At 39.6% G+C, this 25,842-nt stretch overlaps 10 protein-coding genes across 10 annotated transcripts; 3 read left to right on the top strand and 7 right to left on the bottom strand. All coding sequences in view use genetic code 12, as the record gives it.

The window, feature by feature from the left end:
* Positions 1–263: 263 nt before the first annotated feature.
* On the bottom strand, positions 264–6,256 carry KGF56_001648 (uncharacterized protein; the record flags this gene model as incomplete). The annotated part of the gene is made up of 3 exons (XM_049322793.1): positions 264–2,445; positions 3,189–5,476; positions 5,549–6,256. 3 exons carry the CDS (start codon positions 6,254–6,256, stop codon positions 264–266), a joined length of 5,178 nt encoding a protein of 1,725 aa, XP_049181375.1.
* Positions 6,257–7,426: 1,170 nt separating this feature from the next.
* OXR1 (Oxr1p) lies at positions 7,427–8,524 on the bottom strand (the record flags this gene model as incomplete). The annotated part of the gene is made up of 1 exon (XM_049322792.1): positions 7,427–8,524. The coding sequence occupies one exon, from the start codon at positions 8,522–8,524 to the stop codon at positions 7,427–7,429; it is 1,098 nt and encodes a 365-aa protein (XP_049181374.1).
* A 1,217-nt stretch (positions 8,525–9,741) lies between these two features.
* DCG1 (Dcg1p) lies at positions 9,742–10,464 on the bottom strand (the record flags this gene model as incomplete). The annotated part of the gene is made up of 1 exon (XM_049322791.1): positions 9,742–10,464. One exon carries the CDS (start codon positions 10,462–10,464, stop codon positions 9,742–9,744), a length of 723 nt encoding a protein of 240 aa, XP_049181373.1.
* A 527-nt stretch (positions 10,465–10,991) lies between these two features.
* On the top strand, positions 10,992–12,521 carry DDC1 (Ddc1p; the record flags this gene model as incomplete). The annotated part of the gene is made up of 1 exon (XM_049322790.1): positions 10,992–12,521. The coding sequence occupies one exon, from the start codon at positions 10,992–10,994 to the stop codon at positions 12,519–12,521; it is 1,530 nt and encodes a 509-aa protein (XP_049181372.1).
* Positions 12,522–12,578: 57 nt separating this feature from the next.
* KGF56_001644 (uncharacterized protein) lies at positions 12,579–14,297 on the bottom strand (the record flags this gene model as incomplete). The annotated part of the gene is made up of 1 exon (XM_049322789.1): positions 12,579–14,297. The coding sequence occupies one exon, from the start codon at positions 14,295–14,297 to the stop codon at positions 12,579–12,581; it is 1,719 nt and encodes a 572-aa protein (XP_049181371.1).
* A 450-nt stretch (positions 14,298–14,747) lies between these two features.
* Positions 14,748–16,973, top strand: KGF56_001643 (putative metalloendopeptidase; the record flags this gene model as incomplete). Its single annotated transcript, XM_049322788.1, has 1 exon — positions 14,748–16,973. One exon carries the CDS (start codon positions 14,748–14,750, stop codon positions 16,971–16,973), a length of 2,226 nt encoding a protein of 741 aa, XP_049181370.1.
* Positions 16,974–17,001: 28 nt separating this feature from the next.
* On the bottom strand, positions 17,002–17,802 carry KGF56_001642 (uncharacterized protein; the record flags this gene model as incomplete). Its single annotated transcript, XM_049322787.1, has 1 exon — positions 17,002–17,802. The coding sequence occupies one exon, from the start codon at positions 17,800–17,802 to the stop codon at positions 17,002–17,004; it is 801 nt and encodes a 266-aa protein (XP_049181369.1).
* A 247-nt stretch (positions 17,803–18,049) lies between these two features.
* APL5 (Apl5p) lies at positions 18,050–21,418 on the top strand (the record flags this gene model as incomplete). Its single annotated transcript, XM_049322786.1, has 1 exon — positions 18,050–21,418. The coding sequence occupies one exon, from the start codon at positions 18,050–18,052 to the stop codon at positions 21,416–21,418; it is 3,369 nt and encodes a 1,122-aa protein (XP_049181368.1).
* Positions 21,419–21,731: 313 nt separating this feature from the next.
* SLC1 (1-acylglycerol-3-phosphate O-acyltransferase) lies at positions 21,732–22,610 on the bottom strand (the record flags this gene model as incomplete). The annotated part of the gene is made up of 1 exon (XM_049322785.1): positions 21,732–22,610. One exon carries the CDS (start codon positions 22,608–22,610, stop codon positions 21,732–21,734), a length of 879 nt encoding a protein of 292 aa, XP_049181367.1.
* A 1,265-nt stretch (positions 22,611–23,875) lies between these two features.
* GLX3 (glutathione-independent methylglyoxalase) lies at positions 23,876–24,604 on the bottom strand (the record flags this gene model as incomplete). Its single annotated transcript, XM_049322783.1, has 1 exon — positions 23,876–24,604. One exon carries the CDS (start codon positions 24,602–24,604, stop codon positions 23,876–23,878), a length of 729 nt encoding a protein of 242 aa, XP_049181366.1.
* Positions 24,605–25,842: the final 1,238 nt, after the last annotated feature.

Below are 25,842 nucleotides of genomic sequence, written 5' to 3'. Positions count from 1 at the left end.
TTTTTTTCACTTTACATCATGAGATTTTCGCGGAAGTAAAAACGAGCCGTCTTTATGATCTGGAAGGGAGGAAAGGGGAGGCGATTCTCTTGAGAAATGGTTAGAAAAAGACAAGGTGGATTGCTTTAAGATGAGATGAGTTACTTCAGAACGGTATTGTAAACCAAAATTCTCTATACATCTAGTTGTAGCAAAAAAAAAATTTATTTGAAAAAAAAAGAAGAAGAAGAAGAGCCGATTCGTGGAGTAATCAACATTGCGTCTTAAAGCAAAGTCTCATCCTCGTCGTTATCTTCTTGATCTATATGTAGCTGGTATAGATTCGGCAACTGTTCCTCTTTATCATTAGGAGTGCTTTTTGCATTTGAATGCTTGACCAACAACTTGTTTCCCTTACTCTTTTTAAAATCTATAGTTTCCGTATGTATCTCCTTACCAAATTCATAAAAGTCCTCTTTACGATACTTGTAAGTTGCAAACTCAATGTTCTCACGGTTTATGAAATTTAGGAACGGAGGACAAGTCTCAATCTCGGCTTGAGATATCGGATTAACAACCTTCGTCATGACTACTTCCGCCTCCTCTTCCGCCTCCTCCTCCTCCTCTTCCTTCTCCTCCTCCTCTTCCTCCTTTCTCTTCTTCTTTTCCTTCTTTTTTAATGTCTTATCGACATTTGCATTCAGCACAATTTCTGGTGACTCAAACTCCTCTACTGCCGAAGCAGGTATCTTATACTCGTAAAAATTGTCACCACTCAAAGTATCAACAAGCTTCAAAAGACCATTTTTATCAACAACTCCTAGTTGCGTTGTGGAAACATTAACAAATTTCTCTGCTCCAAAGGACGATAACGTCCACAGATTTAATACTCTTTTGCTGTTCAGCTTATTGTATTTTCGCAGTGACAACTTGCGCCTAGCTTTCGAAGAATTGCCGTCCTTCAGATAGTTTAAACAAAACCAATGCACCGAGCCTGTAGATTTCGAAACACACCCAAATCCCAAATGAGAACCACCCCACTCTTCAGTGTTGAACCAATAAATGTCTTTGATAATGGCAGAAGTTTGACCTCTTGTAAACTTTCCAACCAAGGACACATCCAAGGGTAGTCGAAATAAATCCCACATATATAACGAGTCTCCACGGTAATTGACAGTGACCAATTGCAAGTCGTATGGTGACATAGACACACAAGAGACTCCGCCAGGAGCTTTGAAAGTTCCCAAAAATTTGTCATTTTTCAAATCCAATATCGTTAAAACTTGATTATCGCTTGGTTTCATAATCTCAGAGCCTTTTTGCAAGCTTTCGTACAAGCTCTTACCAACCGATTTACTGATTTTGTTCAACTCTAAATTATTAGCCATATAGTCCTTATACTTTGCTGATGAGAATTCCGACAATTTGAGTAAACCGTCTACTGCGGTTTTCGATAATGTCTCAAGTATCTTATTATATAATGGAGCAGACGCAGGAAGCTTCATTGGGGTATATATGGAAATTTTATCGGGAGTAACTTCTTGGTTGTAATTTACAATCACTGGGTCCAACCGGTCACTCAAGTTTCGCTGTCGATGATAATGATCGTCTTGATCACTTTGATTCACAGTCTTTAGGTATCGATATTCTGCTTGTACAGGTGAATAAACGAGCCAATTATCAACAAGGTCAAAAATCGGTAACCCATCACTTTTGCTACTCTGGAATGCAACATAGCCATCCTCTAGATGAGTGTTTATCTTGGAATATTGCCGATGGTGTTTTCTAATAGTCGATGTTTTCAGATCTTGGATCCCCATTTCCAACTTCAATTGTTGACTGATATGGAAAATATGTATATACCCATCACTTGTGCCTACACAAGCAAACGTTTCACTGACAAGCAACTTGTAATGTTCAGAAGTATATCCCAATTGCAAGCTGCTAGTCTGGGTCACAGAACCTGGTTCCAACTCTAGTACCTCAATATTTGCACATGTCTGATTAGATGTTATGGCAACCATAAAATGAACGCTATTGCTGGTGCTGGTGCTGCTTTTGCTATTGCTGGTGCTGGTGCTGCCGCCAGCGCCACCGCCAGCGCCGCTGCTGTTGACACGGGTTTTTTTCTGCAAAATCTTGAAGCATCTTATATTGCAGTCTCTACTAAATTGAACTTGAAACTTCAAATGTAAAGTGTCTCGATCTGGATCTAATTCTTGGTTATCCCAATCCCAAACTTCAAGAATCCTTGATGCCGTATGCAAGACAAATAGCTCACCATCTACCCCATTTTCAATAATCTTTTCATCCAGCTCACCCCCATTCTCGATACTTTTAGCTTCATTCGAGTTCTCGTGAGTTTTCTCTAGTGCTACATATGAACTTGTTGTAGCCTTTAGCTTTCTCCAAGCAGCAAACGCAGTAGCTTTCCCCCCCCTGTGTCCATTTTTCAGTGTTGAATGTCTAAAATTCTCAGTTAGTAAATCTTTTCTTATACCTAGATTGAAGCTATAAGAATAACACACGTCTTATTAATCTCTACTGCTTTCTTAACCTTCATTTCTGTCTCCGCCATATTACAACTAAGGAAGAAAAAAAGAATTGAAACACCTCACAAGAGAGGAGTAAAACGGCTAGTTTGTATTAACTGTCACAGGGTAACAGTTAATCAACTTCTCTATCAATTGGGCCTCGTACAACAAGAATCTAATCACTTTTACTCAATCTCTCTTTCTTTATAATACCGTTCATCATCATTATCGGATTTATATTTGGAAATTGTTTATCTTATCGCGCTTCAGGTCGTGTAGCCAACAACAGAAAAAAGATTACAAGGGTCCTTATCAAACCTGATGGAACCTTGCCGTGGATGATAGGAGTTGTGTCGAGTATAGGTCGACACTTTGGCTTCTGGTGGTGTTGGATATATGAGAAAGAACTTGGATGTAGAAAAGGGGAAAAGTTATACCCAAAGGGGTGTATACCAAAGGGGTGTGTACCCAAAGAGGTTTATACCAAAGGGTTTATACCAAAGAGGTGTATACCAAAGGGGTGTATACTCAAAGAGGTGTATACCAAAGGGGTGTATCTTTTATACCCAAAGGGTGTATATTTTTTTGGATTGTAATCATCTCTATACGCTAATGAATATGAATATGAGTCCCAAAATTAAGAAAAGTGAGGTAAAGGAAGGTATAACTGTAGACTCAAATCCTTGTGAAACTGGAGGCTCGACTAGAGGCTTAACTGTAGACTCAATTGGAGGCTCTGTAGATTCAACTGGAGGCTCAACTGGAGACTCAACTGTAGACTCGACTATAGACTCGAGTCCTTGGGATTCAGTAGAGACAATTGTTTCTAGCAATGTCGGAATAGCTTTTGATGTTGTTGTTGTTGATGTTGTTGGGTAATCCAATGGCATTTGTCTTTTGTTTAATGCCATTGTATTTTCTGTATGTGTAGACAGTGTTTCAGACTTGTACACCTTTTCATCTTCCTTGTCTTTACTTGAAGATAGCAGCAAGGCACTTTCTGTGTTTAGGTCTGGTAACGCGACATCGGCCACCTTGACATTGAGGGTTTGGGGAGTACATTTTTCATCTGAACACGATGTGACTGTAACCACTGCAGTGTGTTGGGCCGTCGATGTCACCATGGATGTCACCTGTACGTAAACTACACTATTGTCATCACTATCACTGCAAGTTGAAGTTTGGGAAGTGCATTTTTCATCTGAACACGATGTGACTGTAACCACTGCAGTGTGTTGGGCCGTCGATGTCACCATGGATGTCACCTGTACGTAAACTACACTATTGTCATCACTATCACTGCAAGTTGAAGCAACCGATTTTGCTGTAGTGCTGCATTTTTCATCTGAACATGTCACCATAGAAGTTGACCATTCGGTGACGTATTCATTGTCTGTACCACTACTACTTCCACTGAAAATGCTAGTCTCTGACGATGAATGAGTTGTAAGCGAGCTTGTGAAGGAATTCGAAAAAGTAATTGAGGTGTCCAATATATATGACGAAGGGAGGGAGGTCAGGTATTCTAATGAGCTAGTTGTATGAGTGGTGCTTGCGACATGCGGTGAAGAAGACAGACTCAAAGGCACACTTGATGTAAACAAACTCAGCAAGGTGGAAATGGTCTCTGATGAAATTGGGGAGATTGACGGCAAAGTATTAATAATTATTTTTGAGCTTGTTTGTGGTCCTGACAGGTAGGTAGTATCAGCAGACGTCGAAACGCTAAAAATTGAGACCGCACTTGAGGTCAATGGAATGGAAGTGGTCGACAAAGTGTGTGAGCTCAAACTACTAGTAGTAAAAGTTGAAACTCCTGTAGTAGTAACTTTACTTTCGGTACATCCATGAATATCACAATAAGTAGTCGTAATGATTTCAATGGATTCAGCAGTGCTTGTAATATAAGATGTTGATAAATGCCCCTCAGTCTCCTCTGTCAAACTTAATAATGATACCTTGCTTTCGCGTGTTGAACTAACATTCACAGTACTGCTACCACTACTACTAGCCGGTGTTTCTGAGGAGATCAATGAAGATTCAATTGTACTTGTAACTTCCAGCGTAGACTTTGTGATAGCGGATGAATCAGTATGGTCTGCAGTCAATACTATTGTTTGCGTTGAACTTAATGGACAATACGTTGTATAAACAACCTCAACGTTGGATATTGTTGTTGTAATGGCCGTAACACCAGTAGTAATTTGACTCGAGCTGCAAGCATTGTGATTGCAAGATGTAATTGTGATTTTTATTCTGGTCTCTGCAGTATATGTTACATAAGTTGTGACCAATTCTTCCAAAGAAGTTGATGAAGCGCGGGAGTGTACTGGCTCACCAATAGAAGTCGGGTACGTTGTGATCAAGGATGAAGATGGTGACGGTGAAGAAGATGTGAAAGCCTCGGATAACACTGTACCAGAGCTAGGCGTGGTTGTTGGAAGCAATATTGAGAATGGCGGTATACCAAGGGACGTTTTACTAGATAATGATGAGTCTGTCGAGTCAGTCAATTCTTTATCAGATCTTGAGGACAGGTTCATTATTTGGGTGTTTGCACGCGTGGTAGTAGTAGCAGATTGGGTGCTACTTGTAGAAGGTTCCGACGAAACCAAGTAGTTTGTGTTTGTTTCACCACCTTCGGTTACTGTAACTGTACCAATTGTAATTACTTTTGTGAGATTAGTAAATGTATCACATTTGTTATCACTGCAAGATGTAGTAGCAACAATATCGGATAAGGGAACATCATTGTTTACAGGAACAAATGGTTTTGTAGTTGTAGTTGAAACAAGGCTAACAGCTTCAGTTGTATCTGTCAAGGGATAAAAAGCAGTGGCTAATGCAGTTTGAACACTTCCTTCAATTGTTGTCAAGACCGTAAACACATCAACTCCAGCAGTGTATGTCGAAAGGACACATTCGCAGGAACTAGCTGTTATCACTGTTGCAGAAGCTGGGGCCTTAAAAAGAGTATTCTGATGTGGCGTATTGGGGTTATTAACCAAAGTTAAGACCTCTGTGATTGTGTGAACAACGCTTTCCACTGATGAAAGTGGGCAAAACGTTGTATAGGGACTGAATTGCACGACATTATCCACGGTAACATTAACCATATAAGTTGTAACTCCTGTTGCAATCTGAGTTAGTTCGCAGCCATACTTTCCACATGAAATATGAGGCACATTTGTTGTAGTTGCAACAGTTTTAGTATTCACCAACGTTGCAAAAACGTTCAAAGTTGAAAGAGAAACACTTTCTAAAGCTGAATCCTCGTTGGTGTTGGTAGCCGCTGTTATATCATCACCTGTAATAGTTGCTGTATACACGGTAGTTTCCGTTGAACTAAGGGGGCAAAATGTAGTGTATATAATTTCGTTACAAGCAGCTTCGTCGCATGTTGTAGTAGTAACAATGGTTGTACTATAATCAGAAGTATGCGTAACGTAGCTGGACGAGACTACTACTGTGGACTCGGTACCATTCAAGTATAACGACAATGATGGTGATGATGATGCATTACCGGTGAAATAACTTGTACTTGAATTAAATAAAGAATCCGCAGATATGGTTGATGCACCATTTCTTGGTATGATGGTTGAAAACAAAGAGTCCTTGACCAAAGTAGTTGATGAAAGAGTTTGTGAGGCTTCAAAAGCATCACTTTTATCGCCAACAAGCCCTGCGAAAATTGGAACAAGCAAAAATAGTATAGCAAATGCAAAACTGTTTGCAATCTTCATGATAGCCAAACGATGAATTTAAAAGTTGACAAATATATCACTTTCCCGCAAGCAAGGGATAAAACCTTGAGGATTTTCCCAGCACTTTATAAGCTGCTAATCTCTAAGCAAAAAACATGAATTGGATATCAAAACCACATCAAACCCGTGTGTTAACCTCTAAAGTTCCACCAAACCATATCTGCTCTGAAAAATTTAGTTTAAAACAACAAGTTAGAAAATCTTGTTAAAAAATCCGTCAACATAAACCCTCGACCCATACACCCGACTCCCAATACCCATAAAACCAACTTCAATAGCATCTCATTTCAAGACCAGTTGAAACTCCATGTCAATTACCATATCTGGCAATCAAAGGAAACCTTTTGTTGGCTAATTCTTTTGGGGTTTTTCCTTATTCTTTATTTTTTTGTGTTTCACAATTTAAGTGAAAATGGGTGCAAAAAAAAAAATCAATCAGATTCAACCCTTATGTTTGTATGGATATGTCATCTTTATTTGGGACAATGGTTGGGGCAGAGAATGGTTAGTATTATTTGTAAGTTGGAGGAGGGGAGGAGCTCTTTTTTGATAAATAAAGAGACTCAATCTAGATCTTAGTTTTTTTTGTTAGATATAAAATCCCGCTTAAAGGTAAAAGTCTGAAAGCAGAGCTACTCTAAAGAGGCATACCTATGCTACTGTAAGTAATACCACAAATTTCTGTATAATAGGGCGAGTTCATACTTTTCAACGTATACCAAATCGGGACACTAAGAGGATTAATACGAAACTTGACATAAGGACTTTTGGTTATATTTGTTTCAAGTAAATGGTAGCTTCAATCTTTTGCTAGGATTACATACTGGTTGATTTTCAAGCAGCTCCATCATTTGTGTACGAGAGATGATGATACATCTTGTATTGTGAAAGACTATATCCAAAAGTATTTCCAGTTTAGTTGAAACACTGTTTTCAGTTGCCTTCTCTGACTGCGGCATCTCTAACAGTTAAAAGGGCAGTTTGACCATAGTTCCCTTCCAATCTTACGAGAGAAAGAATGGGTTTTTTTGCATTACAAAGCCATCCCGCAGCCAATTTCCTCCAATGAGCTTCAAGTAAAGCACCATTAGAGCACTATTTACGCTAAGGATTTTTTCCTCCAGATCTCAAGCACCACTGGAGCTCCATTTACTCCAAGGATCCTACTCTCCAGATCTCTAGCCCCATAATTTTAAAAGTTCCATATTTTGCCCCCTCGAGCCCCTTCAGATTTAAGACTTCGTTTCCAAAAGTTTCACACGGATAACTTACACCTTTAGATAAAGACTGGTCAATATATAGTCCGTTCTCTCCATGAGAAGAGCCAATGGCAATAAAATCACGATTCGAGTATATGATATTATCATTGATGCCAGTATACAAAAACGCTTTGAATCGAGTAGCTGTTCGCGAGTTGGATGACGATGACGATGATGCTGAATCTTTGTTATAGTTCAATTTCGATGATTCCGAATCTTTGTTATAGTTCAATTTCGATGGGTCGTACTTTTCGACTTTCCACAAGAAGCACTCTCCATTGCCATAATACCTTTTATGTTCTACTGGTTTCAAATACTCATTTAGATACGCTCCAAATTTACAATTCTTCTCATCTTTAATCACGAGAATATACCCGTGCGGTCGCTTTTGCTCTATGGTGAACCCCGAGTTGCTTGGGTCAGAAGAAATCATCCTTGTCACCACCGCTTCTGCATACCCCTTTTCCGCTTTTTTCCGTTTCTTCATCTCTTGCAATTGGTGCTCGGGCCTTGAATTTCGATACAAGGTGTTCAAGGACATTCCGTGCTGACTCAAGGAGTACACTAGTTCCCACGTATCAAATAACTGAAGTCTTGCTGGTAGCAAGTTTCGAATGTTGCTTGCTAGCTCGAGATCAAGTAGTAATTTGTGCTTGGTGTTGATTTTGTAGCCCGATAGTGTTAGTGGCTGCAAGGGGGGTAGTGTGTTCACTTGATCAGATGAGCTAGAGGTTGTTGAAAGCAATGAAGATGAGGAATTGTTTCTACTTGAATTGCCCATTAGATTTTTAAGAAAAGTTGTTCGCTTTCGAATTGGCTTGTTTTCTAAATCGCAAGGTTTTTCCTCTTGAATTTTCTGTTGTTGCTGTTGCTGTTGTTGTTGCTGCTCTTGCTGCTCTTGCTGCTCTTGCTCGTTCAACTCTTGATCTACCTTGTCCGTTTTTTCATTCTTTTCAGGTGCCTGGAATCTTCCAAACAAAAAGGACATGTAATTTGTTGGTGATTCTAGTATCGATGCTTGGAGAGAAGGAAGCTACTCTTTAAATTGGGGGCCACAGGACTAAATAAAGACAGGGTTTGCTTTGCTTACTTGGTATTGTTTTCAATTCAATTGATCTTTGTTCATTACCTTGAAGAAGCAATACAAGAGACAAGGAGAAAAAAATTAACCTAAAATGGAATAGTAATTATATGCATCGTAATTACGTGCATATTAGTAGCACACTAGCCGACACTATCGAGCGACTCTATCGAGCGAAGCGAGATAGTGGAGAGAGACTAGACGAGTGAAACGAGTCTAGTCGATAGTAGATAGATCAATACTATCGGCACTATCAAGCGACACTATCAAGCGACACTATCGAACGACACTATCGAGCGACACTATCGAGCGGAGCGAGATAGTGGAGCATACGAACTGTCACCAACACTATCGTGTGACTCTATCGAGCAGAGCGAGATAGTGGAGCACACTAGCTGTCATTAACACTAGCTGTCATTAACACTAGCTGTCATTAACACTAGCTGTCACCAACACTAGCTGTCACCAACACTAGCTGTCATTAACACTAGCTCTCATTGACACTAGCTGTCATCAACACTATCGAGCTCTGCTTGATACTGTTAACCATTCAGCCAATGATTTGGAATCAATTGAGAATAAAATCTTGAGCTGTACCAGCGAATGATTTTGAGCCAATTGAGAGTAAGATTTTGAATCAAATGAGTGTGGCGGCAGCTAGTATGATGCACTATCTCGCTCGATAGTGTCGGTGGCAGCTAGTATGATGCACTATCTCGCTCGATAGTGTCGGTGGCAGCTAGTATGATGCACTATCTCGCTCGATAGTGTCGGTGGCAGCTAGTATGATGCACTATCTCGCTCTGCTCGATAGTGTAAAATCTTGAGCCAATTGAGTGTGGTGGTAGCTAGTATGCTCCACTATTTCGCTCGATTGTGTCGAGGGTTGAGAGTAGGCCGTGCTGCTCCACTATCTCGCTCTGCTCGATAGTGTCGGTGGCAGCTAGTATGCTCTATCTCGCTCTGCTCGATAGTGTCGCTCCGCTCGATAGTGTCGCTCTGCTCGATAGTGTCGCTCTGCTCGATAGTGTCGCTCCGCTCGATAGTGTCGCTCCGCTCGATAGTGTCTCTCCGCTCGATAGTGTCGCTTTGCTCGATAGTGTCGCTTTGCTCGATAGTGTCGCTCAATAATCTATTAAATTTTGTTTTTCAAATCTCACCAAACTGCAAAGCAACTCAGTTGCCAGCTTTACACAATCTACAAAAGTAATGCTTGGAAAATCAGTTGATAACTTCAGATCCAAGCCTGCCATACCGGCACATCCCAACAATACGCAATTGATATTTTCCTGGCTATATTCGTTTTCTAGTATTTCCTTTACTCTTTCTCTAATCCTTTCATACTCCTCTATATCTGCCAAGTTTAACACACTCACATCTAAACCTTTTGTTTTTTGAAATTTTGTTTTGGGGAAATCTGATGCACCTACAAAGTCAATGATACTCTGATCGAGCAAAGGCTCCCATTCGCGTGTGCTAGTGAGTATAAACAGTTTAGATACTTTAGGGTTCAGTAGCGCATAGATCAAGGTAGCTTGCATGATACCAAGCACAGGTTTCCCTGTCAACTCAGTCAAGGACTTGATCAACGGGTGGTTCGAGTAACAACAAACCATGAAACCGTCAAATTTACTAAAGAATTCTTGTCTTTTTTTGAAATCTGCCAACACAACTGCTTCAGATTCTAAAGATGTCTGTTCGTTAGTTATTTCCTTGGGTGCAGTTATTGGTGCTGTATAAAAGCTCAAAAATGCATCATTTGTGGAAACAAAAGATAACACTTTTTGGAGATTATCAGTAACTTTTTCTGAGCAATTTGGATTGATGATTAGTAGTGAAATCGCCATTCCTTAAAGAGTCACTCTACACTAGAAGAAGATAAAAATGGGGCAAGAAAAAGCAAAAGAAAAAGAAAAGAAAAGGTGCAAAAGACTTGGTGAAATTTTTGCAAGTGATGATAAATAAGTTTCACCAATTGATTGGAAAAACCAAACCATCTTGAAACTCGGTCTTGTGCGAGATAAGGGGCAAACAAAATCTCTTCTCTTGTTCTTATTGTTTATTCTTTTTCATTTTTTTTGCGTAGGAACCAAACCTTTTGGGACGCGACACTATCGAGCAACACTATCGAGCAACACTATCGAGCAACACTATCGAGCAAAGCGAGATAGTGGAGCGAAGCGAGACAGCTGTCATTAACACTAGCTGTCATAAACACTAGCTGTCATTAACACCTGCTGTCACCAACACTAGCTGTCACCAACACTTGCTGCTGACACCCACTACTAGACAGTTTAATATTGTCTAATATTGTACAGTACTATTCAATACTGTTCAATACTGCTGCATTACCTGGGGATCATATTTTAATTCTATGACCTTTCTAGCCGAGATAGACGACAATGGACACAAGTTATTGTGGTGTAGATCGATAGGGATCCTATCATCGATATCCGATGCTATCCATTTTACTATAAAGAAAGACGAGATATTGCTTTCAGCAATAAATATTAGCAGGACATCACATGGTGAAATCGTTTTCAAAAGTTCATTTTTCAGCAAATTCGAGGTAAGCTTTGAGAATGTTTTGCTGGAAGGGTATGAATCTGGAGAATCGGGAAAAGATGACCAGAATGGTGCTACTTATTCATTCTTGATCAATTCGAAGCACTTGTCAACACTATTTAGGAACTTGGATTCCAGCAGCATGAAATATATTATTCTACAAGTTAATTGGAATAAATATGCAAGTGCCTCTGTAAAGTACAAACTTCTTATAGAGATTAAGAATATTAAAATGATTATCAAAAAGTATCAAGCTGGATATCTACCGATAACAAGAAAGGAAACACACATTGCCTCAACTTATAAGAAGACTTTGAGCACACAAGTGGGTGATGATTTCAACGACAAGAATCGAATAAGCCACATTATGCTTGATCTTGTTGTACCAAGACAATTCTTGGAAATGGTCCCAGCAACAGCAGAAGATTTCAAAATAGAAATCAAAAATGAAAAAGTACTGTTTGGCGGTTACACGAAGCAAATTGTTAAAGATCGAGACTACATCAAACAACCCATGTCTGTGACCATTACCATAAATCTGAATGAACTAGCAGATAGTAATCTTTTGCTGACAAACCCAGAGCAAGAACCAATGCGAAAGATGATCAATTTTGGCATGCGTGATTTCAAGAATTTCTTAAACTTAGTAGGTTTTTTTGCTTCCTTAGCCTCGTCTAATGTTGACCAGTTCGATGAAGAGTACACTACTCTAGGGCATAAGAATGATTACTTTCATATCTATTTTAGAGAACCGGGTGATCCGATCTTGCTTGATTTCCACATTAGCCAACATATAGAGGTTCAATTTATTCAAATAACGGCAGAAGATAAAAATATTTCCCAAGGACAAGAAGTTGATCCAAGTGTCATTAGAAACCGACTCGTTTTAGAAGCACCAATTGTTCATCGCGTGGAAAACCAGGAAAGAGGAGGGTTTACAAGGAATGAAGGTACGTCTGATGATGATGATGATGATGATGATGATGATGATGACAATGAGAATGAGGATAATGAGGAAGTTCAATCTGCATTGACTTCTCCATCTCTGTCGATGCGACGATTTGCATTTGGCAGATTGCCCGAGGAGAAGGCGCATAAGAAGTTGAACAAGACAAGATTGGCCAGTCGCCAAGACAGTGACCAAGTATCACTAGCAGATCAAATCGATGATGTTATAACATATAACCAAACTCCTCGTGATGCGGATAATCAAGATACAGAGTACAGCGATTCCGAAGAAGAGCTTAATGAGCCTCCACTTAAGAGGAGATTAATAAATGACAACGAAGAAACTTACGGTCCTACTCAGGTTGGCGATAAAGCCAAGTCAATTTTTTAAGTCACACATCTAGGAATAAAGATTTCTTATCCCACATCCCACATTGCACTTTCATTTTCAGATGTTGTAAATAAGCCCCTTCAGATCTTTTTTGTTGCCATACCCCACATGCAAGCTCCAAGGTAAATCATAACGTGAATAAGACACAGGTGGCAATTTGAAAGGACATCTTATAAAAGTACATCTCTTCTTCGGCGTTGTTTGGTCTTGCAAATAGCACGGGACCAAAGAAGTGCCCCTTTTTGGTGTAATAAGAACACCTAGTTCATAGCTATTCACTTCGTAATGATCAGGATTATTATCAATAAATTTATACAGCTTTTTGCTTCCCCAAGCTTGTTTTGAGAGATTGTGGCTTCCCATGTAGCACCATTTGATGGATTTCCATTCGTCACCATTGTCACACATGTAAATTTTAACGTGGGGCATAACTTGTTCTCTACCTGTTACTAGCTCTCCGTGGCTAGAATTCCATTTTCTCAAGTAGGGTTTGACTGCTTGATTGAAATAGTTTTCATGCACAAACGATTTTGTATAATCAAAATGAATGGCGCCTCCAGACGCAAATCCAACAGTGCTAGCAGCAACCTCATCCACTGTTGGAAATATGATATGCGGAGTATAGTTATGTTGCTTTTGATGCTCTAAAATGCTATCTTTGCCTGGACTCAACAATGTGAACTTCTTGTTCTTGGAAAATACCATAGGACAGAGCAAATGACTAAAAATTCCTGCTGTCTTCCATTTTTCGGTGGAGAAAGGATACGAAATCGAAGAGACCTGTGCTAGTAAGTTGTAGTGAATTCTTTCTCCTCCCTCTCCTCCCTCTCCTCCCTCTCCTCCCTCTCCATCCTCTCCTCCTCCTTCCAGGTTGTCCAACAATAAATCATTACGTGCCAATGCCTTCATTAAACTACCATACCCATAAGCAATATCATCATTCAAGTTGTATTCACCAGGTGCAGAAGCAACCAATTCCACATCAATTCCCAGAAAGTTGTACATCGCTAATCGACGAGCAAGTTCATCCACTTGAGCTTTCTTATATTTGTAAAGATAGTCAAGGAAACCAGTACGAAAATTTAGAGAGTTGGTGTCTAAACTCTCAGTATTGCCCTTCATTAGCCTTCCAGATCTCCAGATCATTTGAGTTAGCCCACCGAGATCTAGCCTTGTAATATTACAGGACATAATAACTATTTCAACAGTATCATTTGAAAAAAAATTCACCATCATTTTCGTATGATGACATCCAAACCTTGTTGGTAGATGTGCAATCACCTCAGATATGTTAAAGTGCAGCTTGATTTGTTCAGTTTCTTCAAAATCATCGGGATCCAACAAACGACTCCCAGTAATAAAAACTATCTTCTTTCGCTTAGTTATAAAGCTAGGGTCAAGAAAAGTAAGAAAGAATGGTAGATCAACACTGAAGTTGAACTGGAAAGTCTCTTCAAGATCTGGTGACCCTACCAATTCGGCAAATCTCACTGTATCTTTGTTGACTCGCAACAAGTCTTGCTCTGGGTAACTCGGATTATATAGTAACTTTATTGGCGAAGCATAGCTAATTCCTGTTTCCTCACCGTCACCCTTACCGTCACCCCTACCCTCCTCCTGCTCCTCTTTCTCCTGCTCCTCTTTCTCCTGGTCCTGCACCTTCTGCTGTACTCTGGTTGCGCCAATATCATCACCCTCTTGGATTCTTTGCACCTTTTTCTTCCTCCAGTGATTAGCAGCTGCCGAGAACGCCTCGGATTTCCTCTTACCACTCATCACTTGTGTACTAGCGGGTATTTCTAATCAAAAAACCGAAACCACTTGCAAATCTAACAACTCCGTGGTCAATAGCATTGGCCCAATGCGGATTTCTCTGCTTCTAACTTGGTAAAGAAAACAAAGATGGCATCGCTTATCGCTACCCGCAAAAAGTTTACCTTTTGCTCAACTCTCGCACTAAACAATCTGGTTACTAATTATTGCTACTGCAAAGCTATTTAACGATTGGTTCATCTCATCTCGCAACTTTTTTTCCAACAAGGTTGCACTTGATTGAGAATACCCAATTCGCTGGTCATTATAGTCGATTGAGAACACCCAATTCGCTGGTCATTATAGTCGATCAAGACCACTTTTGGAGTTGTCTAGAGTTGTTCACAATTGTCTAGAGTTGTTTAGAGTCGCTTAGAGCCGCTTAGAGCAATCTATACAAGATTCATATTCATCATGACGATATCATTTAATTATCAGAATAATGAGATTGTTTCTTCCCCCACGGTGATAGTATCTGGATCAAGCTCAAAAAACATTCAACGAGGGATTGTGGGCTTTACGAATAACGAGAACAAGGTGTTCCCACCGCAGTATTTTGAGGTCAACAATGGTCATTTCAAAGCAATTGTTCATGTTTCACCCAACGAAGTAAACAGGTTCAAAGTTGAGATTATGGAAGGGGACTTGATCTCCGCGTTGGGATTCCCAGAGTTTAAACATGGAAAGCCAAATATCGTTGATACGGCTAGTTTGGACCTTCAGTTCTATCCCTTACCCCAGAATAAACCCGTTCATTTGTGTATAATAAGGGCAAGAGATTCACCAAACGTGTACGATATGCCGAGCTATCGCTTAAACCGAGGCGAAAGACCAACCTTGGAAAATGCAATTAATAAATTAAAAGTTGCTGGTCGGCTCATGCAAGCATATACCCAAGACGAAATGCGAGCTGTTGGGTTTAGTAATAGGTCTTTCCAGTTTGTCGAGGAAACGAAACACGACCAAACGATATTTGGATACAAAGTCCAATCGCCTACTCCGCATCAAGAAGTGAAAATACACGTTTTGACAAGCCCCAAGACTGTAGCGGAGTTGCGCAGCCCCGATTTAGCGCAACAAAATCCCCATGCCAAGGACTCTGGGGGTTTATTCAGTCACGCAATAGATCTTGTGAAAAAGACGCCCGAGATTTTTGATCGTGCTCTGGGGACAGCAGTGCAGTGTGCCGTTATGTATCTCGATTCAACTTATGACAAGAGCAAAAACTTAATCCTTACCCATGCGGCCTTGGGAGGAGGAGGGTCTGATGTGAAAATGGCTATATTTGGCTCACACGGACTACATTCGTATCCCCAGAACTTTCCGTTAGTAACTCCCTCGTTCTTAGATACCACGAGACTAACTACAAATGAGGTGGCTAATGATTGCAACGAATGTGGCACGAGTTGGGAATGTTTGAACATTTGTCTTGGTGCTTTCATGCATGAAATAGGTCACTCATTGGGGTGTCCACATCAAGTTGATGGGGTAATGTTGAGAGACTATCAGCGGTTTAATCGCTCTTTCATGACACGAGAATTTGAATGCTTGAGAACCCATTCAAGAGGAGAAGAAATTGGATTTAATGGATTGTGGTCGAGTGCATGTCACTGGAATAAATTGGATTTGATCCGGTTTCTTTATCATGATCTGTTTTCATTACCGGTTGATCAGTTTGAAAAAGTGTATGCAACGACTAGAAAACCAGACTCGTCTTACTACAATAACTCAGCGCCAAGTGTGTATGGCTTATCACAGGACAATAGTATTGTCAAATCTGAATGTGGCATATATTTGATGGAACTTATTGACAAAGATCTCGCTAGGTCGCACATTGCATTTTTACCTCGCAGTTACGGGGGACCTAATGTTCAGCACGAACTCAAGTTGGACTACCGAGATTTACTTAAAAAGTTGAGGGATGCTAAGGGTGACGCTAGTGATCAATTTAAAATAAGAGTGTTATCATTAGGTGGCGATTTGTTTATTGACGACTTTAAGAAGCACTGCTCTCAGCAACAGCAAGAATTGATTAAAAACAATTTTGGTTTGGGCAAAGGCCAGCTCGTAGGAGCTAAAAGCGCATTATTGGGAAAAGCTTCAGGTGAAATGCACATCACTGAGTTTTTTTTACCATCTGTTTACAAAGTTCGTATATACTCAGGTGCTGCTTTGGATGGTGTTAAATTTTATTGTAAAACCAGAATTGATCAAACCCCAACAGCAGCTGCACCAAGAGGAGGAGGAGGAGGAGGAGAAGGAGCACCACCAATCGTGCCAAATAGAAACTATTTGCACAAACTCTTTAAGAAACATGGCAAAGAAGAGCATTCAATGAAGGAAAAAACGCAAAACTCAGATGATGTTACCGCGTTGGTTGGTAAGGAAACTAACTCGTACGCCGAATTTAGCTTACAAGGGAACGAACAAATTGTAAAGTTCAATGTACGGAACGGAGCATGGGTTGATGCGATCCAATTTGTTACAAACCAAAACAGAACATCACCAATGTTTGGGAATGCAAATGGGGGACATATGTCATCCCTTGAAGCCCCAACATCAGATACACAAATTGTTGGAATGTATTTTTATATGGGCAGTTGGATTGACGGATTAGGGATTGTTTATTCAAAAATGTAACCATATAGGAGGATAGACTTGGTAAAAGCTACTTGTTTCTCGTGTCATCATCTACAATTCTTTCAAGTACCTTATCTCTTGCCTGATTGTACTCTATGGGGTATTTCTCAAGCACCCCCGTCTTTTTTTTAGCTTTTGCAAATGGTAATGCAAATGTGGGTTTCTTCCCATGTACAATTTGAGCTAATCGGTTTTCTATTGTCTCAATTTCATTCTTTAAATGCTCCAATCGGGATATTTTAGCCCTTGCTCTTGCCCCACCACCTACTTCGGCACCTCCTGATGTTGAAGAAAAGTTGATTTCAAACAAATGCAGAATCCTGGCGAGTTTTTGCGCTAGCAACTCTCTTTTCTCAATTAGTTTCTGATTCTCATTGTTCAAATGCCCACTTAATTGAGCTTCAGTGACCAATGACTCGTCAAGGTCGCTTGAGTCAAGCGACTGTAAAAGGGTGTTTATAAAATACTTTGCATTTTCTCCGAGATTGCACAAATCGGACAACTCAAATGTAGATAAACCGTCAAGCAAGTCTCTCACGATATCCGAGCCACTATCGTCATCGTCATCACTATGTTCCTCTGTACATGAGGAAACAAACAGATCATCATTAAAATTCATCAACCGTGTTGGTGCTCCCTCTAGCACATCTCTCTCTAGCTGATCTCTCTCTAGCACATCACCCTCTAGCTGATCTCTCTCTAGCACATCACCCTCTAGCACATCTTCCTCTAGCTCATCACCCTCTAGCTCATCACCCTCTAGCTCATCTGCCCTTTCTTCCAAACTCCCATGATAAGCAACAAGATCCTCTTGCAGTAAATTGACCATCCCTAAGCAACAACAACCGTCTATCCAGTCCCCAGATCTATTCTGTATCTCAATCCTCCATCCCTTCCATAAGAATGTTTGATTTTCAAGATGTGCGAATCAACAAGGTTGAAAAAAAAACCTTTAGGCGATGCTCTTTGCTTCCTTCTTGCTTTTGTTTACGCTGGTGTTTCTTCAAACGGAGGTAGTAGGTTATAGGTAATAGGTTATAGGTGACTGGTTTCAAGGGTGCTAAGGGGGGAAGGGTATGTCGTTTCAATTGCCAAACTCTGATGTGCTAGCACGACTTAAACCATTTGGGATTCTGTTTGAGAAGTCGCTTAATGATCTTATCAAGGGAATACGCTTGCATTCTAAGGAATCGCCCGAGAGCTTGGCTAAATTTCTAGATGTTGCTATACAAGAATGTAAGACGGAGCTACATACGACCGACTTGGAGACAAAGGCAATGGCGATATTGAAATTGACATATTTGGAAATGTACGGCTTTGACATGTCCTGGTGCAATTTCCAGATTTTGGAAGTAATGTCCTCATCCAAATTTCAGCAAAAACGCATTGGTTATTTAGCAGCGACACAAAGCTTCAAAAACGAACAAGATTTGCTAATACTAGCGACAAACCAGTTCAAGAAGGACTTGAATTCGGCAAATCATGTCGAAGTTGGACTTGCATTGAGCGGGATAGCTACTATTGTCACTTGCAATTTGGCTAGAGATATAAATGACGATGTTTTGATGAAATTGAACCATTCAAAGCCCTACATTCGTAAAAAGACAATCTTGGCAATGTACAAGATCTTTTTGCAGTATCCCGAAAGTTTGAAAATGAATTTCCATCGAGTTATAGAAAAATTGGACGATTCGGATATATCTGTTGTTAGTGCCACCGTTAGCGTTATTTGCGAGATCTCCAAAAGCAACCCCAAGATCTTTCTCAATTACTTGCCAAAGCTCTTTTCCATATTAGAAGAAACAAAAAATAACTGGTTGATCATTAGAATACTCAAATTGTTCAAAAGTTTATCCAAAATCGAACCCCGAATGAAAAAGAAAATTTTGCCAACGATAATGGAACTCATGTTGAGAACACAAGCATCGTCCTTGATCTATGAATGTATCAATTGTATAGTAAATGGGCAGATGTTATCCACAGAGTCATACAAGGACAAAGAGACTGCAAAGATTTGCATCGACCAATTGATGAATTTTTTCAAGACTAAGGATTCCAACTTGAAATTTGTCGGGTTGATTGCATTGATCAATATTTTAAAAATCTTTCCTGTGTTTATGCACACTGTGGAGGGAGTCTCTGATGTTGTTATGGACTGTTTGAACGACTCAGACATTATCATCAAAAAAAAAGCATTAGAGGTATCGCATTATCTAGTTAATGAGGACAATATCGTTGAAGTTGTTAAGGTTATGATTTTGCAGTTGGTTCCAGTGGGAACGGTTGTAGATGATACTTTGAAGTTGGACGTTACCTTGAAGATTTTGGAAATAGCGTCTGTTGGTAACTACGAGAATATTCCCAATTTCAAGTGGTATATTGCAGTTTTGAAAGATATTTTGAATTTGACACTTTTGCCAAATTCAAATTCAAGCTCAAGCTCAAGCTCAAGCTCAAGTTTGAATTCAGTATCTCCCGCTATTGCCAATAGGATAGCAAATGTGTTGGGAAAGGAGTTTGTTATATTAGCTACAAAGGTCCCCTCTGTTAGAGCATATTTGTTGCAAAATGTTATTGTTGAAATAGTATTGGATGTAAACATATTGGAAGTTTCACCTGTAATTCTCAAGTATGTCTACTGGATCTTGGGGGAATACATAGGAGAGTTGAAAAGCGGCGTCAGTAATTATGACGAAGTTGAGATTGAGGACGAAGACTTGGTGGTAGGCATGGGTAAAAAGCTACAAATATTCAACTCTTTGATCAACCATGATCTTGCTCAGAAATTGAATTTGTCAACGACAACGACAATGACAACTTCAGCAACTTCAGCAACATCAGCAACATCAGCAGCTTCAACATCAACGAGAAATGGAAATTTGATCATTTCAACTAAGTTGTTATCGTTACAAGATCCAGGAGTACTTTCAGTTTTGATTCAAGCATTGGTTAAGATATACAATGGAATCGCTGCTGATTATACTAGGGTATATTCCAACGAGGGTGAATTTTCGCGGGAAAAATTTGACGAGTTGAGCTATCACTTGTATCGACTAATTGGGTTTTTGAAAAACTGGGAGAACCATCTGAACTATGAAGTTCAAGAGCGAGCATTATCATGGCTAGAATTTTTGAAATTATGCCAAGAGGCAATGACAGGAGATGATTTGAAGGGAATCAAAGCTCTTTTAGCAAGAGACTTGGAATTTTATAGAAACAAGGAGAAGCAATCTCAAAGAGAAGAGGAAGATGAAGAAGATGAAGAAGATGATGATGATGATGATGAACTGGATTCATATTCGGATTCAGGTTTGGACTCTAGTGATGGTGAGTACGAGAATTTGGTTTGTTCAGGAGATGATAAAGATTTGAAAAAAACTATACCAGAGTCTTTTGAAGCAAACCCCTTTAAAGATCTCAACGACAAAGAATCTACGGAGAATGGTGTATCAAATTTACTATTAAAGTCTTACAAACTACCGATGTTAGTCAGTCATGTTTTGCCTTCTTTCTTCAAGGCATACCCATTAAATCCGGTATCCAAAAATGCGCAAAGCAATATTGTTGTACCAGAAGACCTTGACTTAGATTTGGTAATCCACCCTTTGATGACAAACTGCGAACAGGAAGTCATTAATATCGATCAATCGTATAATTTATACTTGTCGGAAACTGATGAAGAAAGTGATATGTCCTTGATTCAATTGTCGAGCGAAGGGATGACCGAAGAGATGCAAGCTGAGAAAGCAGAGCGAGTAGTGCGTTTAAAAGAGGATCCGTTTTATCTTAGTATTGATGAAAAAAAGCCCAAGAGGAAAACAACAAAGAAAAAAACACCAGAATCCGATGACAATATTGTTTCCGAAAGTCTGAATAGTGGTTTATTGTCTTTATCACAAAAAGACTATAGTTTTCTGAATAAAAAGAAATCACTGAAAGTGAAAAAGGAAAAAGTAATTATTCTTGGTGACGAAACAGTTGAAGGCAGTGATAACAATAACAATAGTAATAACAATAATAAGAAGAAGAAGAAGAAGATAGACAATAACCTAATAGATATTGATACTCCTCGACAGAGAAAACCAAAAGCAAAGAATAATATATTACGTATTGATTCATCGAACTTGGCCAATCTTGACTTTGATTCAAATTTCATTCCCGAAGCATCAAGTAATGGGGATGAATATGATATCGATTTAGACGTTCTAAGAGAGAAATTAGCAGCTACTTCAATCGCAAAACCCGAAAAGATCAAAGAACGTAAAAAGAGCAAGAAGGCTAAACAGGGAGAGTCTAAGGAAAAGAAAGAAAAAGAAACAGAAAAAGAACCTGGTAATGATTCAGTTTCGACTTCAGTTCCCATCACCAATGATACAGAGGCTCCGATTATTGCAGTAAAATCCAAGAAAAAGAAGGCAAAAAAGAAAGCCGTAATCATTGACTAGTGATTACTGACTAATACAAGAGAGAGAAGGTTGTTTCACTTTATACAAATTAGTTTAATTACATTCTAAAGTATCTGGATATACAACTATCTAGATGCGTGCTTTATTCCGTTTCTTCTAGTTGAAAAACTCCTTCTCATCGTGCGACACTATCGAGCAAAGCGAGATAGTGGAGCAGCGTTAGCTACACCACCAGTGTTGTCTTGATAGTGGAGCAGCGTAAACTACACCACCAGTGTTGTCTTGATAGTGGAGCAGCGTTAGCTACACCACCAGTGTTGTCTTGACAAGTTGTTTTTCTTCTTCTTTTCCTTTAGTCACCAGATACTAACGGAGTTCCCTCGCTAATCACCTCGATCTCAGAATTAGTGTCATTTTCATCTTCATCTTCATCTTCTGTTGAGTAATCATCTTGGTTTGGTTTCACGCCGGGAACTTTTGAATAACCTATGCTCTTCAATTTGTCAATCATTGATTTTCTGACATCGGCACATAATTTTGTAACGTCTTCGTTAGTCTCTAAGCAAGCTGTTGACACAGGAGGCAAAACTTCGATATTGATTTCCCCAGTGTTGAAAATCTTGTTCTTTGCATCGAATATTGTTGAGGTGTTGCTAACAACTACAGGGATAATGGGTATTCCTGCCTCCTTTGCCAAATGGAACGCTCCTTTCTTAAAGGGCAACATATCTAAAGACCGCGAAGCCGATCTTGTTCCTTCAGGGAACATAAACAATGCTCTTTTCTGGTTTTTCAAATCCTGCAATGCGCCATTCAATACTTTTCTAGCTTGACTCGATTTACTTCTGTTTAAAAAGAAAGTACCACTGAGAAGCATAAACCAGCCCAAAAATGGAGTATACTTTAATGAATCCTTGCTTGTAACTGTATAACCAGGTTGGAAGATTCTGCCCAACACATGAATATCAAGAGCAGACTGGTGATTTGAAATAACAATAGCTGGCAACTCTGTAAGGAGATGTTCATTTTTAATCTTGATGTTGATTCCTAGAAGAAACCTACAAGTGTAAAAAAAGGTTCTAGCAACTGAATACTGAGCATACTCGATTTTACCAACAATCCTTAATAATATCGAGCAAATAACACCATACAAAGCACTTGCTGCAATAATTAAAGCACAAACTGTGCATTTGAAATAAAACTTTACCTTACTTAAAATTGAACTAGTCATTTCCTTGAAAAAGCTATAAAGGGGGTAAAAGAAAGAGAAATAACTCACCTTGTAGATAGATACCGATAGAAAGATGCTTATAGATATCCACAATACCAAATCCCAAAGGTATAAACTCTACCAAAAAATAAAGTTGCAAGTCTTTTCACCAATCACCTTGATATCAATCAAACTTGAAAAATAATTAAAGTGAAATTTTCAGCTTGTTTTTTTTGATTCTGTTTTCGTACTTGGGCACAAACGTTTACTTAGCGAGCTCTACTGTCACCACTATCGAGCAGAGCGAGATAGTGGTCTCAATGGACTATTCTTTGCCTATAGAGATTCTCCAAATTGTAAAGAACCCTATCCTTTGGCTATAGAGATTCTCCAAATTGCAAGGGACCCGAGACTCTTCCAAATTGTAAGAAACTATTCTATAGTTTTAAAGATTTTGAAATCAAACCCCTCTAACATTACATTGCATCCTTACCACTACATTACCTCTCTACCTCTACATTACCTCTGTACCACTACATTACCTCTGTACCTCTACATTACCTCTGTACCTCTACATTACCTCTGTACCTCTACATTACCTCTCTACATTACCTCTCTACATTACCTCTCTACATTACCTCCTTACCATCCCCTACCATCCCGCTTGCTGTGCTCGATAGAAAAGGATCCTAAATCTTAGCTCCACTGATTCAACTCAATCAAAAGAGTCTGACTCCACTATCTCTCATCATTCAAATGCTTTGTATTCGAATGAGGTAAATGTGCTCTACTATCTCGCGCTGCTCGATAGGATCTAGATCATAGATCCTTTTCGCTAGTGACAACTAGTCAATGTGCCCCGCTATCGACACTAGCTGGTGGCAACTAGTGTGCTCCACTATCTCCCTTGCTCGATAATGTTGCAACGAGCTATAAAGAGTTGTAACAAGCTACAAAGTGTCGATGGTATTGCTAATGTTGCATAGAGACTCATTTCCAAATCTACTCTTCAACTCAATTACTATTGAGGATAATTCTAACTAGATAGTGTAGAAAGTGTTCCTCCACTATCGAGCAGAGCGAGATAATGTTGGGTGTTGCTAGTAAGTAGCAGCTACAAAGTGTTCCTCCACTGTCGAGCAGAGCGAGATAGTCTCGGGTGTTGCTAGTCAGTAGCAGCTACAAAGTGTTCCTTCACTATCTCGCTTCGCTCGATAGTTGCTAGTCAGTAGCAGCTACAAAGTGTTCCTCCACTATCTCGCTTCGCTCGATAGTGTCGATAGTGTCTACTTTCCCAAGCTATTGCTCACCGATTCAACAGCAGCAATAATCTTTCTAGCAGTATCCATTGCCGATTGTGGATTGACGCCTGTAATCAATTTACCATCAGCAACAGTAAACAGGTCCCAAGGACCATTTGGCGCTACATACTCAGCTCCTTCCTTTTTGGCAATCTGGGAAACTGTCAACAAATCCTTCTTCTTCAATATATCAGTAATCTTCAAAATATCCTCACCTTCATCAGTGAACCCGGTGATTTTCTTACCCTTGATCAACGGTTCATGAGTCTTTGGATCAATCAAGTTCAAAAAGATTGCTGGACCATGACAAATGGCGCTAACAACTTTACCATTGGCCCATGTCTTGGCAGCAATCTTTTGCAAGCTTTTAGCATGCGGATAATCAAACAATGTACCATGACCAGCACTTGCGAAAAAGACATCAAAATCCTCGTCTTCCAAATCTGAGGCCTTTTTGATATTTTTAAGTGCAACGTTAAAAGTTGAATTTGCATCATCAAAAACATCCTTTTCTTTACCACTCAAAAATTCAGAAACAGTACTCTTTTCGTCATAGCCAAAAGTACCTGTTTCTGATGCAAAGGTAACGTCATACCTTTTCTGAACGAATTCCAAGTATGGCACTATTGCTTCTGTAACGAAAACACCAGTCTTTTGTCCATCAGGATAGAATGGTTCGTTGTACGAAGTAAGTGCAATTAAAACCTTGACCATTTTCTACCTACCCTTTTTCTCTAAATAAAAAGAGTGCAAAAAGCAACAACTCAATAGATTCTTATATATTGGTCTGGTGTAATTGCTATTGAAGTTATAATTGCTACCCTTTAAGATGACAATCATTCCCCCTTAAAAATAAACAATAAACTTTATGCAATTAAAGTTCCATTTACCAAATAAGTCTCTTGCAATTAGCTGCAACTAGTTGGTGGATGCATGACATCATAATCTCACTATCGAGCAAAGCGAGATAGTGGAGCAACACCGACTAGCTACACTCTATCACTAGTCTCTCTATCTACTCTTTCCCTATCTACACTCTATCGCTAGTCTCTCTATCTACTCTTTATCTAGCTACACTCTATCGCTAGTCTCTCTATCTACTCTTTCCCTATCTACACTCTATCGCTAGTCTCTCTATCTACTCTTTCTCTATCTACACTCTATCATCTATTCCGAGAATTGTACTATTTTAATTCTTGATAAAAAGTCGTTTTGAAAATCTCTTTTAGGAATTCTTGAAAAAAATCCGCGACACTATCGCGACGTTATCGAGCTAAGCGAGATAGAATACATTGGCTAATGACCCTATTTGCTTTGCTTGATAGTGGAGTATTGACTAATGAAGCTATTTGCTTTGCTTGATAGTGGAGTATTGACTAATGAAGCTATTTGCTTTGCTTGGTAGTGGAGCATTGACCAATTTATCCCTTGGACTCTTATTGTAAGCTATTACAAACAGATGGCACTATCTCGCTTTGCTTGATAGTGGAGCTTTTTTTGCAACTTTCGCGGTTTCAGCTCACAAAGAGAAAAGAAGGTAGAGCAATAATAGAAACCACTAGTGGGCAGCTAATCAGTGTTGTTCCACTGTCGAGCAGAGCGAGATAGTGGATCCCGCCGGGACGATGAAACAAGCAGAGTGCTCAGTGTCGGTGGCGGTCAGTGCTGCTAGGCAGTGTTGCTCCACTATCTCGCTCTGCTCTATTATATGATTATGCAACACCTCTATTATGTGACTACTCGACACCTCCTCACGTGACTATTCGACACCGCTAGTCAGTGCTGCTAGTCAGTGCTGCTCAATAAAAGTGGAGCACAATGCTAGACAGTGTTGCTCGATAGTGGAGCAACACTTTGTAGCTTGTTACGACACTATCTCGCTCTGCTCGATAGTGTTTGCTCGATAGTGTCTGCTCGATAATATACTGCATAGAAAAAAGTTCGGATATTGC

This window comes from Candida oxycetoniae (genome assembly GCF_023343755.2).
Source record: "Candida oxycetoniae strain CBS 10844 chromosome Unknown scaffold1, whole genome shotgun sequence".
Classification (NCBI taxonomy): Eukaryota; Fungi; Ascomycota; class Pichiomycetes; order Serinales; family Debaryomycetaceae; genus Lodderomyces; species Lodderomyces oxycetoniae.
Note: the sequence above shows the minus strand (reverse complement) of the source record. Positions and strands in the feature narration are given on the sequence as shown.